The 23,694-nt window shown below is 43.7% G+C and overlaps 1 protein-coding gene across 3 annotated transcripts in view; it reads left to right on the top strand.

Annotated features, from left to right (window-relative positions):
• ccdc85ca (coiled-coil domain containing 85C, a) overlaps nucleotides 1–22,168 on the top strand; it is a 62,734-nt gene extending 40,566 nt beyond the window's left edge. Inside the window, exons 3-5 of one of the 3 annotated variants that reach the window (XM_064927787.1) lie at nucleotides 1,560–1,664; nucleotides 15,147–15,338; nucleotides 16,910–22,168. In XM_064927787.1, the coding sequence (XP_064783859.1) occupies nucleotides 1,560–1,664; nucleotides 15,147–15,338; nucleotides 16,910–16,999 (387 nt within the window). In that variant the 3' untranslated portion in view covers nucleotides 17,000–22,168. Of the gene's footprint in view, nucleotides 1–1,556; nucleotides 1,665–15,146; nucleotides 15,339–16,909 lie in introns of all 3 variants that reach the window. The other 2 variants (XM_064927786.1, XM_064927788.1) reach the window with 2 other exon arrangements.
• Nucleotides 22,169–23,694: the final 1,526 nt, after the last annotated feature.

Genomic DNA, 23,694 nt, shown 5'->3' with positions numbered 1-23,694 from the left:
CACACACACACACACACACACACACACACACACACACACACACACACACACACACACACACACACACACACACACACACACACAAATGGACACCTACACAGAAGGGAGTGCAGAGTTTTACTAACATTGTAACAATCAGAGAGAGCATCATTATGGCATCAGCTAGAAGTGTAGGTTGTGTCCCAAAATGCCACCCAATTGGCCCTTGCCAATAGTGCACTTACTGTAATAGGGAATAGGGGTGTCATTTGGGCTTCAGTTATGAGTGTCCTGTTGATGTAGACATATCCCCATGTATACAGCTCTGTGATTACAACAGCCTTCACTATGGAGACAGTACTGTAATCCCACTGAGCCAATCCCAAATGAGCTGTAAACACACGACACCAATCAGAACAGAGCGAGAGCGAGAGACTGAGCGAGAAGGTCCATGTCGTGACACAAACACACTCCAGAAAAGGGGATTACACAGGGCATTTGTGCTGCTCCAATGGCCCCAAAGACGACGCGCTACCGCTCTGTGTGTTGGGGCTGACAACATGTTGATCTCTCATTCTGCACTCCACACAAAGAGAACATAGAACACTGAAAAATAACACAAAAGCCATCCCTCAGGGTAGCAGGTAGCACAGACCAGTCAGGGAGTCTAACCATAAGGAGTGTGTGTGTGTGTGTGTGTGTGTGTGTGTGTGTGTGTGTGTGTGTGTGTGTGTGTGTGTGTGTGTGTGTGTGTGTGTGTGTGTGTGTGTGTGTGTGTGTGTGTGTGTGTGTGTGTGTGTGCGTGTGTTTGTTTTTTTTTGAGCTGAACTGAAGGGTTGCTGTTAGCGTCAGATAAATGCAAAATAACACTGAATAGATACCATTGTCTGAATCAAATGAAACATTCTATGCCTGGTTTGCTTTCCTTACGTGGCCCAGAGGGTAAAATAGACCGTGGTGAATCTAGATCAACCAAACTTTATTTTAAGCGCATCTAAAATCCCAACACACTTCAAATTAAAACAATACAATGAAAGAAGTAAACGCAAACCAGAAACAATGAAAGTGTAAAAGGAAAACTAAGGATGTCTTCAAAGAGTAAAATCACTGGTTAAAAGACACACAGTTTAGAGTGAGCTCATCATAATGACCTCACACACGTACATAGAAAGAGGCCACACCGCCCCAAAGTCTGCTATACAGTTTTATCTCCAAGGGAATTTATTTGATTTGATTTATCCACTAAAACCTGTCTTGTCTCTGTTGTATTACATTGTCCAATGAGACAGACACAGATATGTGACATATGTATAGGCAGGAGGGAATGTTCATTGACTTTTTGGTCCCATCTAATGTCACAGTGACCTGAGGCAGAGGGATGCCATTTACTGTATGCCAGACAGGAGGATTCAAAACACATGCTGGCCACTTTCACTGATATACATGAACTGAACTGGCTGAACAACTGCTGTTACAAGGTTGTGCTTCTATCTCTCGGCCAGAGGAGATCGGCCTTCTGTGTGCACTTTTCCTCTAAATGTTCTCTCTCTCTCTCGCTCTCTCTCTCTGTATCTCAGCAGGCTAACAGTGGTGATCTGAACAGTCTGAGGAAGGGTCTGTCTCTCTACCACTCTGAGTCTCAGCTCTCCTCTCTCACACAGTACCAGCAGGACGCCGTGCAGAATGTACGTATAGTTTGCTAAACCACTCCTGGTGTGTGTGTGTGTGTGTATATATGTGCAGGGATCTAGAGTGCGACCAATTTGGTCGCATATGCAACAAAATATTCTGCTGGCGACCTGCAGTTTTATTTTGGGATCACCTGTGCAGCTAGAAAAATGTGTCATGGAGTCCTCTCTCTCCCTCCACGACTGCTTGCTTCCAGTTCCTGGGCCACACACACCAAGTCCCGCCCGCTGTCACTCAAGCAGGCAGCACACAGTTCCTCCACGCTGTTTATTCTCTCAGCATGCATTCAACACATACACGATATGGCCAAAAGTATGTGGACACCTGCTTGTCGAACTTCCCATTCCAAAATCATGGGCATTCATATGGAATTGGTTCCCCCTTTTCCACCACAACAGCCTCCACTCTTCTGGGAAGGCATTCCGCTAGGTGTTGGAACATTGCTGCAGGGACTTGCTTCCATTCAGCCTCAAGAGCATTAGTGAGGCCGGGTACTGATGTTGGGCGATTAGGACTGGTTCGCAGTCAGCGTTTCAATTCATCCCAAAGGTGTTCGATGGGGTTGATGTCAGGGCTCTGTGCAGGCCAGTCAAGTTCTTCCACACCGAACTCAACAAACCATTTCTATATGGACCTCGCTTTGTGCATGGGGACATTGTCATGCTGAAACAGGAAAGGGCCTTCCCCAAACTGTTGCCACAAAGTTGTAAGCACAGAATTGTCTAGAATGTCATTGTATGCTGTAGCTTTAAGATTTCCCTTCACTGGAACTAAGGGGCCTAGCCCGAACCATGAAAAACAGCCTCAGACCATTATTCATCCTCCACCAAACTTTACAGTTGGTACTATGCATTCGGGCAGGTAGCTTTCTCCTGGCATCCGCCAAACCCAGTTTTGTCCATCGGACTGCCAGATGGTGAAGCGTGATTCATCACTCCAGAGAACACGTTTCCACTGCTCCAGAGTCCAATGGCGGCGAGCTTTATATCACTCCAGCCGAAGCTTGGCATGGCGCATGGTAATCTTAGGCCGCCACATGGGTCTCCCGGTCGCGGCCGGCTGTGACAGAGCCTGGACAAGAACCAGGATCTCACAGCTAGCACTGTGATGCAGTGCCTTAGAACACTGTGCCAGCCCTGGAGATGTGCTCGATTTTATACACCTGTCAGCAATGGGTGTGGCTGAAATAGCCGAATCCATTCATTTCAAGGGGTGTCCACATACTTTTGGGTCGCTCTGGATGGGAGTCTGTTAGATGACTGAATGTAATGTAAATGTTGAGTGGGTTCAGTGCAGGTAAATAAAAAAGAACAAATTAAAAAACCAAACAAAGGAAAGGAAAAGTGATGCATTTTTCATGAGATATGCTTCAAAAGTAATTAGGACTCATATAGGCAGGTTGTAGGCTTTATCTGAATCAATGACAAAATATTTCTGGTGCTCTTAGATTTTATGTGGCGCTCCTAACTTTTATAAGTTTGGAGCACCAGTGCTACCAATGAACATTTTTTCTCTCCAGAAATGAGCTGGTCTGTGGCTGACCTCAGTACCACTTCACAGACCTGCTTTCACACACTTCACTTCCAAACCCTCTCCAGCTCCTCCACATTTATAGGTGTATCATCACACTTTGCAGTATCGAATGTCAGCTTCCAGTAATATGCACCTTCACTCAAGCCCCGCCTCTTCCATATTCCACCCTGAGTCTAAGAGTTAAGAGACAATAACCTCAGGTCTTTCATGTAAACACAAACTCAGACTTTACCCAATAACCCTGAGTACTAAAGTAGACCTTACAACAACAATACCTCACGTTAACCCTACCTTCCAACCCCCTCACACTGTTTACCTGTCTTTGATTCTCTAACCCAGCCTTGAGCTGGAGACTGAATATGGAGTCTTCTCTCTCTCTCTCTCTCTCTCTCTCTCTTATACCCCCCTAGTTTTCACCACCCCTCTCTGTCTCAAATCCTGTCTTTCTTCCATTCCACTCAAGCTCTCTCTTTTTCCTTATTGCCACCTACCTCTCTCTCTCTCTCTCTCTCTCTCTCTCTCTCTCTCTCTCTCTTGTCTCCATCTCTCTCTCTCTCTCTCTTCTACAGCCCTGAGACGTCACCTGTCTCTTTATTGGTTCCATGTTTAACCAGAGGACATCACCCCCCCCCTCCTCCCCCACCTGGCCCTACTCTTGACAGTGGAGAGAAGCATTTCAGGTTTAAAGCAATTTTTATGCAGTTGTCGACATTTTGCCACAGGGCATAGAGCAAATTTCTCAATGTTATTTAAAAACCATGAAATTCTGCTAATTTTTCCATGGGGAAGATATGTATATTTTTTTGCAGTTTTAAAGCTAACTTACTGTAATTCTACCCATTTTGCCATGGGGTGAAGATAATTGCTGATGCACAACCAAATTTCAACTTTGCACCTTGTCTATTCTATTATTCTAACTCTATACAGGAAGTTGGGACCCCACATTTTCTTTTAAATAAAACCTAGCAGCCTGGATATCTAAGCGAATGCTTATGTAGCTTTATACCTGAAGCCAGCCCTGGACATCTCTTATGCCTGAAGCCAGCCCTGGACATCTCTTATGCCTGAAGCCAGCCCTGGACATCTCTTATGCCTGAAGCCAGCCCTGGACACCTCTTATGAGTTGAGCCAGCCCTGGACATCTCTTATGCCTGAAGCCAGCCCTGGACATCTCTTATGCCTGAAGCCAACCCTGGACATCTCTTATGCCTGAAGCCAGCCCTGGACATATCTTATGCCTGAAGCCAGCCCTGGACATCTCTTATGCCTGAAGCCAGCCCTGGACATCTCTTATGCCTGGAGCCAGCCCTGGACATCTCTTATGCCTGAAGCCAGCCCTGGACATCTCTTATGTCTTGAGCCAGCCCTGGACATCTCTTATGCCTGAAGCCAGCCCTGGACATCTCTTATGCCTTGAGCCAGCCCTGGACATCGCTTATGCCTTGAGCCAGCCCTGGACATCTCTTATGCCTGAAGCCAGCCCTGGACATCTCTTATGACTTGAGCCAGCCCTGGACATCTCTTATGCCTGAAGCCATCCCTGGACATCTCTTATGCCTGAAGCCAGCCCTGGACATCTCTTATGACTTGAGCCAGCCCTGGACACCTCTTATGCCTGGAGCCAGCCCTGGACATCTCTTATGCCTGGAGCCAGCCCTGGACATCTCTTATGACTTGAGCCAGCCCTGGACATCTCTTATCCCTTGAGCTAGCCCTGGACACCTCTTATGCATGAAGCCAGCCCTGGACATCTCTTATGCCTGGAGCCAGCCATGGACATCTCTTATGCCTTGAGCCAGCCCTGGACATCCCTTATGACTGAAGCCAGCCCTGGACATCTCTTATGCCTGAAGCCAGCCCTGGACATCCCTTATGACTTGAACCAGCCCTGGACATCTCTTATGACTTGAGCCAGCCCTGGACATGTCTTATGCCTGAAGCCAGCCCTGGACATATCTTATGCCTGAAGCCAGCCCTGGACATCTCTTATGACTTAAGCCAGCCCTGGACATCTCTTAAGCCTTGAGCCAGCCCTGGACATCTCTTATGACTTGAGCCAGCCCTGGTCACCTCTTATGACTTGAGCCAGCCCTGGACATCTCTTATGCCTTGAGCCAGCCCTGGACATCTCTTATGACTTGAGCCAGCCCTGGACATCTCTTATGCCTTGAGCCAGCCCTGGACATCTCTTATGACTTGAGCCAGGCCTGGACATCCCTTGTGCCTTGAGCTAGCCCTGGACATCCCTTGTGCCTTGAGCTAGCCCTGGACATATATTATGCCTTGAGCCAGCCCTGGACATCTCTTATGCCTTGAGCCAGCCCTGGACATCTCTTATGCCTTGAGCCAGCCCTGGACATCTCTTATGCCTGAAGCCAGCCCTGGACATCTCTTATGCCTGAAGCCAGCCCTGGACATCTCTTATGCCTTGAGCCAGCCCTGGACATCTCTTATGCCTTGAGCCAGCCCTGGACACCTCTTATGTCTTGAGCCAGCCCTGAACATCCCTTTGAGACCACTAATTAAATTAGCATCACTCCTTTCAGAAGGGCTGTTCTTTCCCTCTCTTTTATCCTGAAATGTTCATCCCCCTTTCCAGCTCTCACCTTGGCATGGAGAGGAGAAAAGGGGGAGGGAGAGGAGAAGAGGGTAGGGAGAGTGCATATGAGATTGGGAAGAAGAGGAGAGATGTGAGGAAGGATGGAAAAGAGACTAAAGGAGAGAGGTGGGGAGATAGATTATAGAGAGAGAATAAGGAGAGAGATGAGAAGAAAAAGAAGAGTCTTGTTTAGCTAATCAGTATTCTGATTGGTCGTGATAAAAGACATCTTGAGTCGTCATGGTAACCACTAACCACTCAGGTACTCTTCATCCACAGGAAGGAGAAAACAATTAAGAGTGTGTGGCATGAGCTACAGTGTGTGTGTGTGTGTGTGTGTGTGTGTGTGTGTGTGTGTGTGTGTGTGTGTGTGTGTGTGTGTGTGTGTGTGTGTGTGTGTGTGTGTGTGTGTGTTCTGGAGTGAGAGACATACATACTCTAGACCCCTATCCTGATTAGCATGACTTTGAACTCTCACTTCAAACACACAGGTGATGCCTTGAATAATGCAACATCTCTCTCTCTCTCTCTCTCTCTCTCTCTCTCTCTCTCTCTCTCTCTCTCTCTCTCTCTCTCTCTCTCTCTCTCTCTCTCTCTCTCTCTCTCTCTCTCTCTCTCTCTCTCTCTCTCAATTCATTTAAATTCAAGGGGCTTTATTGGCATGGGTAACATGTGTTAACATTGCCAAAGTAAGTAAGGTAGATAATATATAAAGTGAAATAAACTATAAAAATTAACAGTAGACATCACACATACAGAAGTTTCAAAACTATAAAGACATTACAAATGTCATATTATATATATATACAGTGTTTTTACAATATACAAATGGTTAAGGACACAGGATAAAATAAATAAGCATAGATATGGGTTGTATTTACAATGGTGTTTGTTCTTCACTGGTTGACCTTTTCTCGTGGCAACAGGTCACAAATCTTGCTGCTCTGATGGCACACTGTGGAATTTCACCCAGTAGATATGGGAGTTTTTCAAAATTGGATTTGTTTTCGAATTCTTTGTGGATCTGTGTAATCTGAGGGAAATATGTCTCTCTAATATGGTCATACATTGGGCAGGAGGTTAGGAAGTGCAGCTCAGTTTCCACCTCATTTTGTGGGCAGTGAGCACATAGCCTGTCTTCTCTTGAGATCCATGTCTGCCTACGGCGGCCTTTCTCAATAGCAAGGCTATGCTCGCTGAGTCTGTACATAGTCAAAGCTTCCCTTAATTTTGGGTCAGTCACAGTGGTCAGGTATTCTGCCGCTGTGTACTCTCTGTGTAGGGCCAAATAGCATTCTAGTTTGCTCTGTTTTTTTGTTAATTCTTTCCAATGTGTCAAGTAATTATCTTTTTGTTTTCTCATGATTTGGTTGGGTCTAATTGTGCTGCTGTCATGGGGCTCTGTGGGGTGTGTTTGTGAACAGAGCCCCAGGACCAGCTTGCTTAGGGGACTCTTCCCCAGGTTCATCTCTCTGTAGGTGATGGCTTTGTTGTGGAAGGTTTGGGAATCGCTTCCTTTTAGGTGGTTATAGAATTTAACAGCTCTTTTCTGGATTTTGATAATTAGTGGGTATCGGCCTAATTCTGCTCTGCATGCATTATTTGGTGTTCTACGTTGTACACGGAGGATATTTTTGCAGAATTCTGCGTGCAGAGTCTCAATTTGGTGTTTGTCCCATTTTGTGAAGTCTTGGTTGGTGAGCAGACCCCAGACCTCACAACCATAAAGGGCAATGGGCTCTATGACTGATTCAAGTATTTTTAGCCAAATCCTAATTGGTATGTTGAGATTTATGTTCCTTTTGATGGCATAGAATGCCCTTCTTGCCTTGTCTCTCAGATCGTTCACAGCTTTGTGGAAGTTACCTGTGGCGCTGATGTTTAGGCCAAGGTATGTATAGTTTTTTGTGTGCTCTAGGGCAACAGTGTCTAGATGGAATTTGTATTTGTGGTCCTGGTGACTGGACCTTTTTTGGAACACCATTATTTTGGTCTTACTGAGATTTACTGTCAGGGCCCAGGTCTGACAGAATCTGTGCATAAGATCTAGGTGCTGCTGTAGACCCTCCTTGGTTGGTGACAGAAGCACCAGATCATCAGCAAACAGCAGACATTTGACTTCAGATTCTCTCTCTCTCTCTCTCTCTCTCTCTCTCTCTCTCTCTCTCTCTCTCTTTCTCTCTCTCTCTTTCTCTCTCTCCTCTCTCTCTCTCTCTCTCTCTCTCTCTCATTTAACCAGGTAAGGTGACAGAAAACACATTTTAATTTACAGCAACGACCTGGGGAATAGTTACAGGGTGGAGGAGAGGGGATGACTGAGCCAATTGGAAGCTGGGGATGATTAGGTGGCCATGATGGAATGATGATTGGAAATGTTGCCTGAACACTGGTGTTACAGTTTTTCTCAATTGCTAAAACACAATTTCTGAAACCTTGCTCCATTTCCTGAAAACATTCAACACAAAACCTCATCTTCAAGCACTATTTACATAACCTCTAACCTCTGCAAAATGAAACATTCGCCTCTAAACAGTTTTACCTGTGTTCAAAATCAAACACTGCTCTCAAATCATAAACAAAGTGATCAAAATGATATACACTCTCAAGCAGTCAGTAAACAATACACCGAAAAATAGAAAACACATTGTTCAAAACATACAATTCTCAGGGAGAAGTACATTTTTAATCTAAAGAAATATTCATATTTTTCCGTCATTGTCTTTTGATGAACGAAAACATGTTCTATCATAGTAGCTCAAAATTGATCAGAAATTACTACTCTGCTTTGCTCTTTGCAATTTAATTTTTTGTTCTTCCTCCTCCTTGTACCCCTATTTTTACAGTACTGTACCCTGCATCTCACAAACTTGTCCTTTGTCTCTGTGGTACTGTAATTTGTGTTCTTTGTTGATATGAACCTGCAACCAGTCAAAATCTATTGAGCAGTCAGTACTGTTACAGTTTTTTCCAACTGCTTACACACAAAATCTTTTCATGTCACACGATTTTTGAAACCTCTCACTCAAAGTGCAAAACTACACACCAAATGTGAAAAACCATAAGCTATTTCTCAGCCTTTGACTCAGTTGTCAATTGCATAAAACACTTTTTTCAAAATACTACACACAATTATCTACCTAAAACACAAAAATCTAACAGGAAGTGACTTGCTTTCCTTTTCCAAACACAACCAATCAAAATGATACACTTATTCACCAGGTCACACACACACTCCTCAAATGTGCAAACACTAATAGCTTAACTGATCACTAACCAATCACTGCTTTACTTTAGTATAGGCCTATAAATAGGTCAACGGTCAGATTACCTGTTTTGAACAATGGATGCCAACAATGGACAGAGAGCAAGAGGAGTAGGAGGGAGAGGAAGAGGACGAGGGCAAAGAAGAGAAGGAAAGAGAGGCATCTCTAATGAGATTAGGGCAAAATTTGTTGATCATGTGATCAACCACGGTTTGACCATGAGAGAGGCTGGACTGAGAGTCCAGCCCAATTTGAGTCGATTTACAGTAGCGTCCATAATTCGAACCTTCAGAAATGAGAACAGGTATGCAACTATCTAATGACTATTTTAGCATTACAGTAATGTACTGTAAAATACATATGACTTCATAGTATTGCATAAACATTTGTAACTCTAAGCCATCCATTTACTGCACTGCATTGAATGAATGAGGTTGGTTATCATACTGTACTACATTTTTATGTACATTGTTTACAGTTCCTATGCTGAACACATACTGTGTTTGAATTCTGTACAGAGTAGAATGGCAAAGACATCATGGAGGACGAGGATGCTTGTTTACAGATGTACAAGAGACTGCAATTATAAATATGGTCTATGTGGGGACATAGAGGTTGCCTCTGTCCTAGGTTGGATATGCCATGCTAGGAGATACTTTCCTCCATGTTTGGCAAGAGAAAACGTATCTTGTGATGTGGACGAAGTATCGTGGCCAGACTCAGGCTGGAGAAGAGATGAAGCGTAGCTTAGCACTGGTGACTGCCCCCTTGGGACCCCACACACACAATTGTGTTCTTTACTGTATTCTAAAGAATATACTTTTGGTTTACATATGTTTATGGTTTTGTTGTATGCTACTGTATACAACAGTAATGTTTGGCCTAATAAATATTTTCTGTTTCTACATTGCATTGGTGTTTACAGTGTTCTTGTTACCCCTCTCAGCCGATTACTTTCACTGTAGAACATTGCATTGAAATGTAGATATAAGCCTATGAAAGAACAAAGAGCTTTAGATTTAGAACAACAGTGTTTACATGGTATATCCAAAAATGTACTATTATGAAAGCAGTGTTTGCCATTTGATGCAAATGCTTCATTCCGACATGTGTTTATGGCATTTTGAATGCAGTGTTACATGTTGAAGAAGATGTGAGGCATTTTGCATTTTGTGTGTGCAGTTTTGGGAATTGTGTGTAGAGTTTTGAAAAAAAAGGAGACAGTTTTGAAAACTTGTGTAAGCAGTTGGAAAAAACTGTAATAAATGGAAAGCACAATGTTCAGGGCCATACAATTTGTCCATTGTACAGTATACAGCCTACAATGCACTGTACTACAGTATCCATTCTCAGACTTTCTCCTTCCCACCTTCAACAACCTGTTTGCTCTCTGAACTGGCTTATATTGGTTGTGTCGCATCATTTGAAACAGGTTAAATCAATTTTGAGTGGTTGTGTTCAATCAATGACATATGTTCTCTATTTGTATTTGATTGTTGCCACTTGTGTTTACCAGTATGGATGACAAGTGCATTAGAGTGCCGAATGTGTTTTGAGAATGAGAATGTGTTTAGAGTTTTGCTGAAAAGTCTAAGTGATATCTGCAAATTGTGTTTTACCATGTGAAATGGTTTAAGGTATTGACAACAGACTGTGTTTTACCATGTGAAATGGTTTAAGGTATTGACAACAGACTGCATAATTAGCTAAATGCGTCCAGGCTACTGAGAACTTTGTTCAGCCAATGGGGTTTTAGTGTTTTAGCAATTGAGAAAAACTGTAACATCTCTGCAGTGTGGTATGCTGCTCTCTCTCTCTCTCTCTCTCTCTCTCTCTCTCTCTCTCTCTCTCTCTCTCTCTCTCTCATGTCACACACCCAATGACATGGCCTGATATACACTTTTTATGGTGGGTGGATTTTTGTTGTTGTTGTGATCCCCATCAGCTGCTAACAAGCCAGCAGCTACTCTTCCTGGAGTCCAAACACATTAATAAGGCACATGCATCACACAAAAAAAACAAATAAAACAGTGCATCATATACCATTGCACCAATACATATATCTACAATACAAAATGCATAATAGCATCATATGGTGATGTTATAATGCGCGTGTATGTAGAGTGCGTGTGCTAGCGTGTGTGTGCGTATGCGTGAATGTGTGCCTGGATGTGTGTGTCTCTTCACAGTCCGCGTTGTACCATAACGTGTAGTTTTATCATAAAAAAAACATCAGATTTAACTGCTGGCATGAGATACTTGATGTGGAATAGAGTTCCATGTAGTCATGGCTCTGTGTTGTACTGACCATTTCCCAAAGTCTGTTCTGGACTTGAGGACTGTGAAGAGACCCCTGGTGGCATGTCTTGTGGGTTATGCATGGGTGTCTGAGCTGTGTGCTAGTTGTTTGAACAGACAGCTCAGTGCTTTCAGCATGTCAATACCTCTCACAAAGACAAGCAGTGATGCAATCAATCTCTCCTCTACTTTGAGCCAGGAGTGGTTGACATGCATCTTATTAATGTTAGCTCTCAGAGTATATTTAAGGGCCAGCCGTGCTGCTTTATTGCCTATGTCTCTCTTTGTGGCCCTTGACAATATGACTGGGCAGTAGTCCAGGTGCGATAAAACTAGGGCCTGTAGGACTTGTTTTGTTGATAGCGATGTGAAGAAAGCAGAGCAGCTTTTTATTACAGACAGACCTCTCCCCATCTTAGCTACCATTGTGTCAATATGTTTTGACCATGACAGTTTATAATCCAGGGTTACACTAAGCAGTTTAGTCTTTTCAACTTGTTCAATTTCCACAATATTTATTAGAAGATTTGGTTGAGGTGTAGGGTTTAGTGAATAGTTTGTCCCAAATACAATGCTTTTAGTTCTTGAAATATTTAGGCCGAGCTTATTACTTGCCACCCATTCTAAAACTGACTTCAGCTCTTTGTTAAGTGTTGCAGTGATTTCACTTGTTGTAGGTAGCTGACGTGTATAATGTGGAGTCATCAGTTTACATAGACAAACAAACTTTACTCAATGCCAATGGCAGGTCATTAGTAAAAAATTGAAAAGTAAGGGGCCTAGACAACTATCCTGGGGAATGCCTGACTCTACTTGGAGTATGTTGGCTCTCTGTGTTCTGTTAGACAGGTCATTCTCAATCCACAATATAGCAGGGGATGTAAAGACATAACACATACGTTTTTCCAGCAGCAGATTATGATCAATAATGTCAAAAGCTGCACTGAAGTCTAACAAAACAGCTCCCGTAATCTTCTTATTATACATTTCTGTCAGCCAATCATCAGTCATTTCTGTAAGTGCGATACATGGTGAGTGCCCTTTCCTATACTGTAAGCATGCTAAAAGTCAGTTGTTAATTTGTTTACTGTAAAATATCTTTGATTCTTGTAAAACACCAAAAAATCTAAAGTTTACTAAGGGTTGGTAACAGGCTGTTTGGTGGGCTGTTTGAGCCAGTAAAGGGTGCTTTGTTATTCTTGGGTAGTGGAATGACTTTTGCTTCCCTCCAGGCCTGAGGGATCACACTTTCCTGTAGGCTTAGATTGAAGAGATGGCTAATAGGAGTGGCAATATAGTCTGCTATCATCCTCAGTCATTTTACATCCAAGTTGTCAGACCCAGGTGCCTTGTCATTGTAATTTCTTCACCTCTTCCACACTCCCTTTACAGAATTCAAATTACAATGCGTATCTTTCATAATTTGGTCAGTTATGAATGGACGTGCAGATTCAGTTTGTTGTTGGCATGTCATGCACATTTTGCCAATGAAAGAATCATTAAAGTAGTTGGCAATATAAGTGGGGTTTGTGATGAATGAGCCATCTGATGCAATGAAGGATGGAGCTGAGTTGACCTTTTTGCCCCATATTACATTTAAGATGCTCAAAATATTTGTACTATTATTCTTTATATTATTCTTTATATTTGCTTATTGTTTGACATAACTTGTGTGTCACTTCAATACGTGTTGCCAGGGGTTACCTATGATTGGTAGAGAGAGAGCCCACATCATAACATTTTTTTAATTGATCAATGAGATGACGTTGAGTCATCGTGAAAAAACGTATTTGGATCTGAAAAAAGTAATCAACATTTTTTTTCACCCAACTTTAAAACTCGAAATCCAATGACATGGTGACATTTTTAAATTGATTTCACCAAATGTAAATCAAAACCAGACGTTGAAATTGTAAAGGGGTCTCACCCACCCCCTACATCCCCCTACATCCGTCACAAGAAAAAACATGCCCAGCAATCGTGATCCCACCTCTGTAGCACTGACTGAGGCAATGTCCCGACTTTCTCACATAACAAGAGAGCAATCAATCAAATGTCAAAGTCACAACTTTCTCACATAACAACAGAGCAATCAATCAAATGTCAAAGTCACGACTTTCTCACATAACAACAGAGCAATCAATCAAATGTCAAAGTCACAACTTTCTCACATAGCAACAGAGCAATCAATGAAATGTCAAAGTCAATCAAAGTTGTTTCTGACGCAGAAGCAGTGATTCTCTATCTTGTAAAAATTGTTGGTTGAAAATATGTGTCCTTTGGAGCCTCTCTTTATGTTTTCTTTCAGACTTTCTTATCATCTTTGCTCAGGCTACGACCTGAATGGCACTCTATTCCCTTCATCAGTGTTTCCCAACCCTGGTGGGCCTCCAGTACCCCCAACAGTAAACATTTGTATTGTAACCTTGGACAAGCACACCTGAATCAACTTGTCAACTAATCATCAAGCTCTCAATGCGCTGAATGAGGTGTGTTTGTTCAGGGCTACAACAAAAATGTGTTCTGTTGGGGTTACTGGAGGACCAGGGTTGGGAAACACTACTCTACATGATGCCCTACTTTTGACCAGAGTCATATGGGCCCAGGTCAAAAGTAGTGCTCTATACAGGGAATAGGGTGTCATTTGGGATGCACATAAGTATGGTGTGTCTGTGCCAGTGTTCTCTGAGTATTGATACTGGGTATTGATACCAACTCTGTAATGTTAGACTGGAAGCCCGATCAGGTTCACTTCCCTCCTCTTCCATAATGCCTCTACAGCAGGTGCCTACACCATTGACTATGGGCCTGTTGTTATTGCACTCTCAGCTTTATGTGTGTGTGTCACTCACACTCCGGTCACACTCTTCTTCTTCCTCTTCCTCTTCATGCTCTCTCTCTCTCTCTCTCTCTCCCTATATCCCTTTATCCCACCCCTCTCTCTCTCCCTATATCCCTTTATCCCCCTCTCTCTCTCCCTATATCCCTTTATCCCCTCTCTCTCTCTCTCTCTCCCTATATCCCTTTATCCCCCTCTCTCTCTCCCTATATCCCTTTATCCCACCCCCTCTCTCTCTCCCTATATCCCTTTATCCCACCCCCCTCTCTCTCTCCCTATATCCCTTTATCCCACCCCCCTCTCTCGCTCCCTATATCCCTTTATCCCCCTCTCTCTCTCCCTATATCCCTTTATCCCCTCTCCCTATATCCCTTTATCCCCCCCTCTCTTTCTCTCCCTCTCTCTCTCTCTCTCCCTATATCCCTTTATCCCCCCCTCTCTCTCTCTCTCTCTCTCTCTCTCTCTCTCTATATATATATATATATGGGGCACCGGTGTTGGAATGCTGGTTGGGATGGTTGAGGATCTAATGCTAGAGTGGTGCTCAGAAGGCTCTGACTGAGCAAAGCTGGGATAGAACCAGAGATGGGGATAACGAAGTGCTTGGACAGTAAGAGCTGGGAATGAATAGGATAGAGCTGGGATAGATTGGACCCCTGCTCCTCTCTCTCAACGACCTCTTTTTGCATTAGCTGTGACCCAGAGATGGAGAGGCACAGGGGAGTAGAGAGTTTGACCGGGGTCAGGGAAGACCATGGGAGATGAGAGTTGTAATGAGCTGATTAAATCAGGGATTTACCCTCCTTTAGGGGTCTGGGTCGCTGAACTATAGTACCCCAGAGAGAGAGAAGGGAGGTGGGGGGGATTAATTTAGAGATGCTCACATCTCTGAAAATAAAGTACATGTGTGTGACCACTCTGACCATCTCTCCCTTCCTCTCTCCAGGGCTCCGGTAGGACCCCTAGTGGTGAGCCATCTCCCCCAGCAGACTACCTCCCTGTGGGCCAGAAGCCCGAGGCTGTGGTCCATGCCATGAAGGTGCTCGAGGTCCATGAGAATCTAGAGAAGAAAATCCCTGAAGACTACGACAAGGACCTCAGTGAGAAGGAGAAAGCCATCGTCAGGGAGATGTGTAACGTAAGGAACTCTCTCCTCCCTCCCACACGACCTTTCTCACCCCCCCTCTTATAGTCTTTCTCTCTCTCCCTCACTCATTTCCTTTCTTCTCTCTTCCTCTCTCCCTCTCCTATCCAAAAAAGCTAATAATGAGAGCTAGATGAAGATACGAGGGGCCTGTCGAGTTGCAGCTTTCTTTCTCTCTCTCTCTCTCTCTCTCTCTCTCTCTCTCTCTCGCTCTTTCTCAATTTCAATTCAATTCAAGGGGCTTTATTGGCATGGGTAACATGTGTTAACATTGCCAAAGCAAGTAAGGTAGATAATATATAAAGTGAAATAAACAATAAAAATTAACAGTAGACATCACACATACAGAAGTTCTCTCTCTTTCTCTCTCTCTCCTCCACATTTCTGTTTGTTTGCCTGTCAGAATCACAAGCATGCCATTGCTTTGAGGGAGGGCAGTGTTTAAATTATTACACAATTACCCTCCCTCCCCCTCCCTCCCTCTCACCTCTCCTCCCCCTCTCACCCCCTGGCTTCCCCCTGCTTTAATTGGAGGCTCCCATAAAGGAGCCGTAGTATTAACGACGCACTTGTCTGCACCATTAAAATAACTTCACTGGGAGAAACAATGGAAGCTCCTGTTGAGGCCTTTTAAGCTTCCGAGCTCTATTCTCCGTGCTATATACACCTTCCAGGCCTAGGATAGGACAGGATAGGGCAGGACAGGGCAGGATAGGATCGGAAGGCTCGGAGGATTGGACTATGGAATAGAAGCTGCAGGCCCCTCCCCATTCTCTCATCTCAACATCACATCCTCCTTCCACCCCCACAGGTGTAGGCTCAAAATGGCATCCTATTTCCTTTATAGGGCACTACTTTTGACTAGAGTCGATAGGATTAGTGTAGTATAAAAGGAATAGGGTATAATTTGGGCCACAACCATACAGCCTGAGACAGTGGAGTGGGGTCATCTGGGACTCGTGTGATGACACTTTTCTTGCAGGGATGACCCCAGGCCCTTCTAGTCTTTCAGCACTAAGCGATGCCTGTTGGTTTCTCCGGACAGAGCTCTGTACATGGAAGAGACACAGAGAACCCGGAGGCACAACGCAACCATTTATAGTGGAGTATCCCATCAAGCATAAAGAGATAAATACACCAACATCCTGGTGAGGTCTATGTTACACAGTCCATCTCGGAGCTGGGAGTCATGTGTTTTACAACTGTTGTCTTGTCCCCTACGGTTGCATTGTGTGCTCAGATTATGTGGAACATACATTTTTGTAGACCGTTATTGGATGGCTGGATTGAAGGATTCCAGTCTCTGTGACCTCCCTTTGTAGACCCCAACAACACACTGGTCATAATAAAATGTTCTACGATAAAAAGCTTTGTGTAACAGTGTTTTCAAACCTTATTAGTTTAATTAGTACTAAATGTCCCTTCCACCTGGCATTTCTAGAGACCCTCACTCATCTTAAAGGGCTGAATATACTGTAGCTAGTATATCCATTGTATGACAGTGTTGTGTAACAGTGTTTTGTGTCCCCCCCCCCCCCATTTCCTGTCCTGTGTTGTGTTCTCAGGTGGTGTGGCGTAAACTGGGTGACGCTGCGGGCTCCAAGCCTTCAATCCGCCAGCATCTCTCTGGGAACCAGTTCAAAGGGCCTTTGTAGTCCCTAGGACGACATTAACCAGCACTCAAACGAGACAAATGGACAGACAAATAAATAAACAACAACAACAACAACAATGGATCCTCAGCACTGACTGGACAAAGGGGCACATCTCAATTGAACCTCTCCTACTCTCTCAGCACTGTGACCGTGGCTAGATGATCCAGACAAACCCTAACCTAAACCCAGCCCTCTGCCTCTGCATCTGTGATATCTATCTTTGGCCTCCCTTAACCTCATGCCCTGGTGGATATGGGAATGGTGACCTGACCTGGGTAGTGGCTACAGGCCATTTCAGATTAGGGCAAAACAGACCGTGACGACGAATGGTTCGAAACAGCGGGTGGCCGTCCTATCGCCTCCACAGCACAACAGAGCATCTGCCTTCATTTTCTGTCCAATGCCTGACTATTCTACACTTTGAATCGCCTCCGTCACTTGACAGTTATGGTGTGTTTTTGAAGAAGAGGAAGATGAAGGGAGGATAGGGGCACGAGGCATGCATTACCAACTGAACTCTCCCTTACAACCTCACAACCAGTCACGACAGTACTGAGCTACTGTGACCTGTTCTACAGTACTACACCTGACAGTCCCAACCAGTCACTACAGTACTGAGCTACTATACCTGTGACCTGTTCTACAGTACTACACCTGACAGTCCCAACCAGTCACTACAGTACTGAGCTACTATACCTGTGACCTGTTCTACAGTACTACACCTGACAGTCCCAACCAGTCACTACAGTACTGAGCTACTATACCTGTGACCTGTTCTACAGTACTACACCTGACAGTCCCAACCAGTCACGACAGTACTGAGCTACTATACCTGTGACCTGTTCTACAGTACTACACCTGACAGTCCCAACCAGTCACGACAGTACTGAGCTAGAGCACTACATCATCTCCACCCAACGTCTCTTTTTGTGTTTGTGTAAATGTTCACCTACCAAGTGTTCAGGACTGACAACCACTCTAGGACGGACTATTCTACTGCAGGCCCTGTTCTGTTCTTGACTTTGCTTCCATGACTTCTCCACAGGCAACTGACCGACAACTGACTGACAACCTACTTTTAATATGAGGAAAAATCCTGGAAATGTTCTGATGTAATTTCCTTCGGTGTGTAGTCACAAGCCATAGGTTTACATGACTTGAAACCTAGCTGCTGCAGCCTACTGTTTGATAGTGTCGTCCCCTTTTGCCTGAGCAGGAAGTATGTGTTCAAGTGTAGACAGAATTTATTTCAAAGTGTTCAACTAAATTCTAGCACCAAATCAGTTATGTGTAACAAAACGTAGCCCTGTTTAAAAAAAAGTTATCAAGACCGTGTTTGTTTGTGCCTCAAATTGCACCCTCTTCCCTATACCAACACTATATAGGCATTAGGGTGCCATTTCGGATGCACACGTTGTAACTAAGTACAGAAAGTGGAACACTGAGTTCAGTTTCATACCCTGTGTTTCAAAAGTTTCCTCCCAGGCAGAAAGCTTATAGCCTGGGTAGGGTCTGTTTATGCTCTCCTGCCAACTCCTAGAATTGTCAAGCCAAAAATGTTACATTTTAGTCATGTAGCAGGCACTCTTATCCAGAGCAACTTACAGGAGTGAGTTCATACGTTTTCTCATAAAAGTGTTGTTGCAAGCACCATGCTCCACCAGTTGAGCCATACAGGACTTGACAATGTCTGCAATGGAGTTGGCAAAAGGACAAACAGCTCTCGGACCAGGCTTGAAAGCTTAGCCTGTCAGACTATTAACTGAAACCTTAAGTCGAGGAAGAGGTTTTGGTTCATGCATAATATAGGGTCGCTTCTGATGATTGATCATGGATTAGGACGTCAGGATCTTGCTAGATGGAAGTGGACTGAATTCACAATCTGAATTTCTAATGTATGACAATCGTTGAAACGGTTTTGAAAACAGCTGTTATTTTGACCAGTCCTAGCTTTATCTCAATGAGCTCTTATAGGGACCATACCTTATGAAGTCTCATTGGAGACTATGTGTACTACATGAGGTCTCTTAGCTGGATCCGATGTATACTTCATAAGGTGTCTTAGCTGGCTCCTGTTCATTATGATGTGTCAGGCCCGACGTGTGCACAATGAAGTCTCCTAGAGACCCTATGTCTGCTCTATAAAGTCTCATAGCTGTCATCTCTATAGTAGGACTTCAGTGTACAATCCACTGATACGCGCCGATTATGTTGACATCGATGAAGGCAGCCCACCGCACCTCTCTGATTCAGAGATGTTGGGTTAAAAGCGGAAGACACATTTCAGTTGACTGCATTCAGTTGCACAACTGACAAGGTATCCCCTTTCCCTTTCTCCCTCCCCTTTCCCTTTCTCCCTCCCCTTTCCCTTTCTCCCTCCCCTTTCCCTTTCTCCCTCCCCTTTCCCTTTCTCCCTCCCCTTTCCCTTTCTCCCTCCCCTTTCCCTTTCTCCCTCCCCTTTCCCTTTCTCCCTCCCCTTTCCCTTTCTCCCTCCCCTTTCCCTTTCCCTTTCTCCCTCCCCTTTCCCTTTCTCCCTCCCCTTTCCCTTTCTCCCTCCCCTTTCCCTTTCTCCCTCCCCTTTCCCCCACTGCGTAGCTAAATTAAGCTTCATAGCTGTGTTCTATACTCCGTGGCACCTCCTAGCTGATTGCTGTGTATTTGAGTCTTCTCAGTATTGTATGGTGAGGGCTAATAGATAAGCTACATAACATTGCCATGAGACTGACATAACAGATGACATAACAGATGTCATTAAGAGTTATAGCAACATAATAGACAGATGTCATTAGGAGTAATAACATACACTATATGAGCAAAAGTATGTGGACACCTGCTCGTCGAACATCTCATTCCACAATCATGGTCTTTAATATGGAGTTGGTCTCCCCTTTGCTTCTATAACAGCCTCCACTCTTCTGGGAAGGCTTTCCACTAGATATTGGAACATTGCTGCGGGGACTTGCTTCCATTCAGCCACAAGAGCACTAGTGAGGTTGGGCACTGATGTTGGGCGATTGGGCCTGGCTTGTAGTCGGCGTTCCAAATCATCCCAAAGATGTTCGATGGGGTTGATGGCAGGGCTCTGTGCAGACCAGTCAAGTTCTTCCACACCGATCTCAACAAACCATTTCTGTATGGAATTTGCTTTTGCATGGGGGCATTGTCATTGCTGTAACAGGAAAGGGCCTTCCCCAAACTGTTGCCACAAAGTTGCAAGCACAGAATCAGATTCGTCTGTCGGACTGCCATATGGTGAAGTGTGATTCATCACTCCAGAGAACGTGCTTCCACTGCTCCAGAGTCCAATGGCGGCGAGCTTTAAACCACTCCAGCTGATGCTTGGCATTGCACATGTTGATCTTAGGCTTGTGTGCAGCTGCTCGGCCATGGAAACCTATTTCATGAAGCTCCCGACGAGTTCTTGTGCTGAAGTTGCTTCCAGAGGGAGTTTGGAGTGTTGCAACCGAGGACAGACAATTGTTTAGCACTACACGCTCCAGCACTCAGCGGTCCCGTTCTGTGAGCGTGAGTGGCCTACCACTTTGCGGCTGAGCCGTTGTTGCTCCTAGACATTTCCACTTCACAATGACAGTACTTACAGTTGACCGGGGCAGCTTTAGCAGCTCTAGCAATTTGATGAACTGACTTGTTGGAAAGGTGGCATCCTATGATGGTGCCATGTTGCAAGTCACTGAGCTCTTCAGTAAGGCCATTCTACTGCTAATATTTGTCTGTGGAGATTACATGGCTTTGTGCGCAGTTGTATACACCTGTCATCAACTGGTGTGTGGCTGAAATAGACGAATCCACTAATTTGAAGGGATGTCCACATACTCTTGTATATATAGTGTATGACTATGTATACGATATCTTACCTATAGGGGTTCAGGAGTTGTATGTAAAACGAATGAAGTCTGATAGCTGAGCTGAGTTGTATGCATATGTAAGGCCAGTGAATAATGTATATGAGTACTCATAAGAGTCGTATATACTGTATGAGTTCTCTTGGCTAGTCTGAGGTCTGAATAGGCAGTTATGAACTGTTAAAAGACACTTGCTGCATTCTCTCGGATATGTGTTCTAAAATCTGAACTAAAGGTTTGCTGTCAGATTGGTAAATTAATCTGAATTGAGTTTGACACATTGTCAATCTATATAGGGGTATAATAAATGTATACCCTTTTTTGTGTTATACAGAAGGCTGTGTATAAATGTACGTTTACACATCCCCATGAATTCTGGGTAAAAAGCATTCTAATTGGAGAGAATATACTGTATTGATAGCAAAAGATATTTTGGGCAAAGCCAGCCTGTCACCTTATTCCCCATTTAAGTGCTCTACATTTGACCAGAGCCCTATTTACCTTGGTCAAAAGTAGTGCACTTAATAGGGAATAGGTTACCATTTGGGATGTATCCACTGTGTTTCAGTGTTGTTGAGGAGTCTGGATGCAGCAGGTGACTTTGAACAGTGACAGACAGACTGTGTGTTTGACCGGTCTCGTAACGTACAGTATAAGTGCTGTGTGAACAAAATGAGCAGGAATCAACAAGGAAAAGCTTCATATATAATATATGAGGTATATTCCTGATATATGAAGATAATTCTGTTTGAATCGAGGACCTCGATAAAAGCATACACTGTTCTGTACAGTGTTGTCTTTAATCGTCCGGCATTGATGACTAAGGAGTTTCCTGATGGAAAACTGTATGAATAAGTGTCCATACACACTCAAAGTCTTCACAAATTAAACTTTTGCAAAAGTGACCTTGTTCTTAAACAGATAAGTCTACACGCAACAAATGACTTTTATATTTGTTCATTTGAAAGCACAAAGCTATGATTAAAAGTTTGACTATTTTCCTATTGTTACATTCAAACACATTGCTTGTTTATTCTCTCTATGTTGAAACGGTGATAATTCTATGTCCTTTTTTTCAGACTCTTTTTCTGTGATACATAGTTTAAGGTATCCTAGGATATACAGTGCTATGTACATACATACGTAGTACTCCTGTAGCATACAATGAACTAGCATTCCTTTATATGTTTTTCACAAGCTGTATGTAGCTGAAATTGGACTGTTATTTTAGCAAATTTAAAATGTGACAACTGAGGTAAGCCGCTTTCAAATTTTTAAATAAAATTGAAGTATACTTTCTTTTTAACCCCTGGTGTGTTTGTCAGTTGTGAATATCGATGAAAGTGTGACTTAGTGATTCCTGCATATACAGTCCGAGTCAAAAGTTTGGACTCGGACTTCAAGGGTTTTTCTTTCTTTTTTACTATTTTCTACATTGTAGAATAATAGTGTGGAAATCAAAACTATGAAATAACACACATGGATTCATGTCGTAACCAAACAAGTGTTAAACAAATCAAAATATATTTTATATTTGAGATTCTTCAAAGTAGTCACACTTTGAAGGCATACTCTTGACATTCATGAATGGAATGCATTTTTAAAAGTTCATTTGTGGAATGTCTTTCCTTCTTAATGCGTTTGAGCCAATCAGTTGTGTTGTGACAAGGTAGGGGTGGTATACAGAAGATAGCCCTATTTGGTAAAAGACCGAGTCCATATTATGGCAAGAACAGCTCAAATAAGCAAAGAGAAACAATAATCTATCATTACTTTAAGACATGAAGGTCAGTCAATCTGGAAAATGTCAATAACTCTGAAAGTTTCTTCAAGTGCAGTCGCAAAAACTATCAAGCACCAGGATGAAACTGGCTCTCATAAGGACCGTCACAGGAATGGAAGACCCAGAGTTACCTCTGTTGCAGAGGATAAGTTCATTAGAGTTACCAGCCGCAGAAATTGCAACCCAAGTAAATGCTTCCCAGTGTTCAAGTAACAGACACATGTCAACATCAACTGTTCACAGGAGACCTTCATGGTCGAATTGCTGCAAAGAAACCACTACTAAAGGACACCAATAAAAATAAGAGACTTGCTTGGGCCAAGAAACATGAGCAATGGACATTAGACCAGTGGAAATCTGTCCTTTGGTCTGATTTTCAACCGCCGTGTCTTTGTGAGACTCAGAGTAGCTGAACGGTTGATCTCCGAATGTGTGGTTCCCACCGTGAAGCATGGAGGAGGAGGTGTGATGGTGTGGGGGTACTTTGCTGGTGACATTGTTGCTGATTTAATGAGAATTCAAGGCACGCTTAACCAGCATGGCTACTACAGCATTCTGTAGCAATATGCCATCCCATCTGGTTTGCGCTTAGTGGGACTATCCTTTGCAAGCCCCCAAGACTATCCTTTGCAATCCGTCGTCTGGCTTTTTTATGGCGGTTTTGGAGCAGTGGCGTCTTCCTTGCTGAGCGGCCTTTCAGGTTATGTTGATACAGGATTAATTTAACTGTGGATATAGATACTTTTGTACCTGTTTCCTCCAGCATCTTCACAAGGTCCTTTGCTGTTCTGGGATTGATTTGCACTTTTCGCACCAAAGTACACTCATCTCTAGGAGACAGAATGCGCCTCCTTCCTAAGTGGTATGATGGCTGCGTGGTCCCATGGTGTTTATACTTGGGTACTATTGTTTGTACAGATGAACGTGGTACCTTCAGGCACTTGGAAATTGCTCCCAAGGATGAACCAGACTTGTGGAGGTCTACAAAAAAAATTCTGAGGTCTTGGCTGATTTCTTTTGATTTTCCCATGATGTCAAGCAAAGAGGCA

Source organism: Oncorhynchus masou, chromosome 21, assembly GCF_036934945.1.
Source record: "Oncorhynchus masou masou isolate Uvic2021 chromosome 21, UVic_Omas_1.1, whole genome shotgun sequence".
NCBI lineage: Eukaryota > Metazoa > Chordata > Actinopteri > Salmoniformes > Salmonidae > Oncorhynchus > Oncorhynchus masou.
The sequence above is the reverse complement of the archived record's forward strand: the minus strand, read 5'-3'. Positions and strand labels throughout refer to the sequence as shown.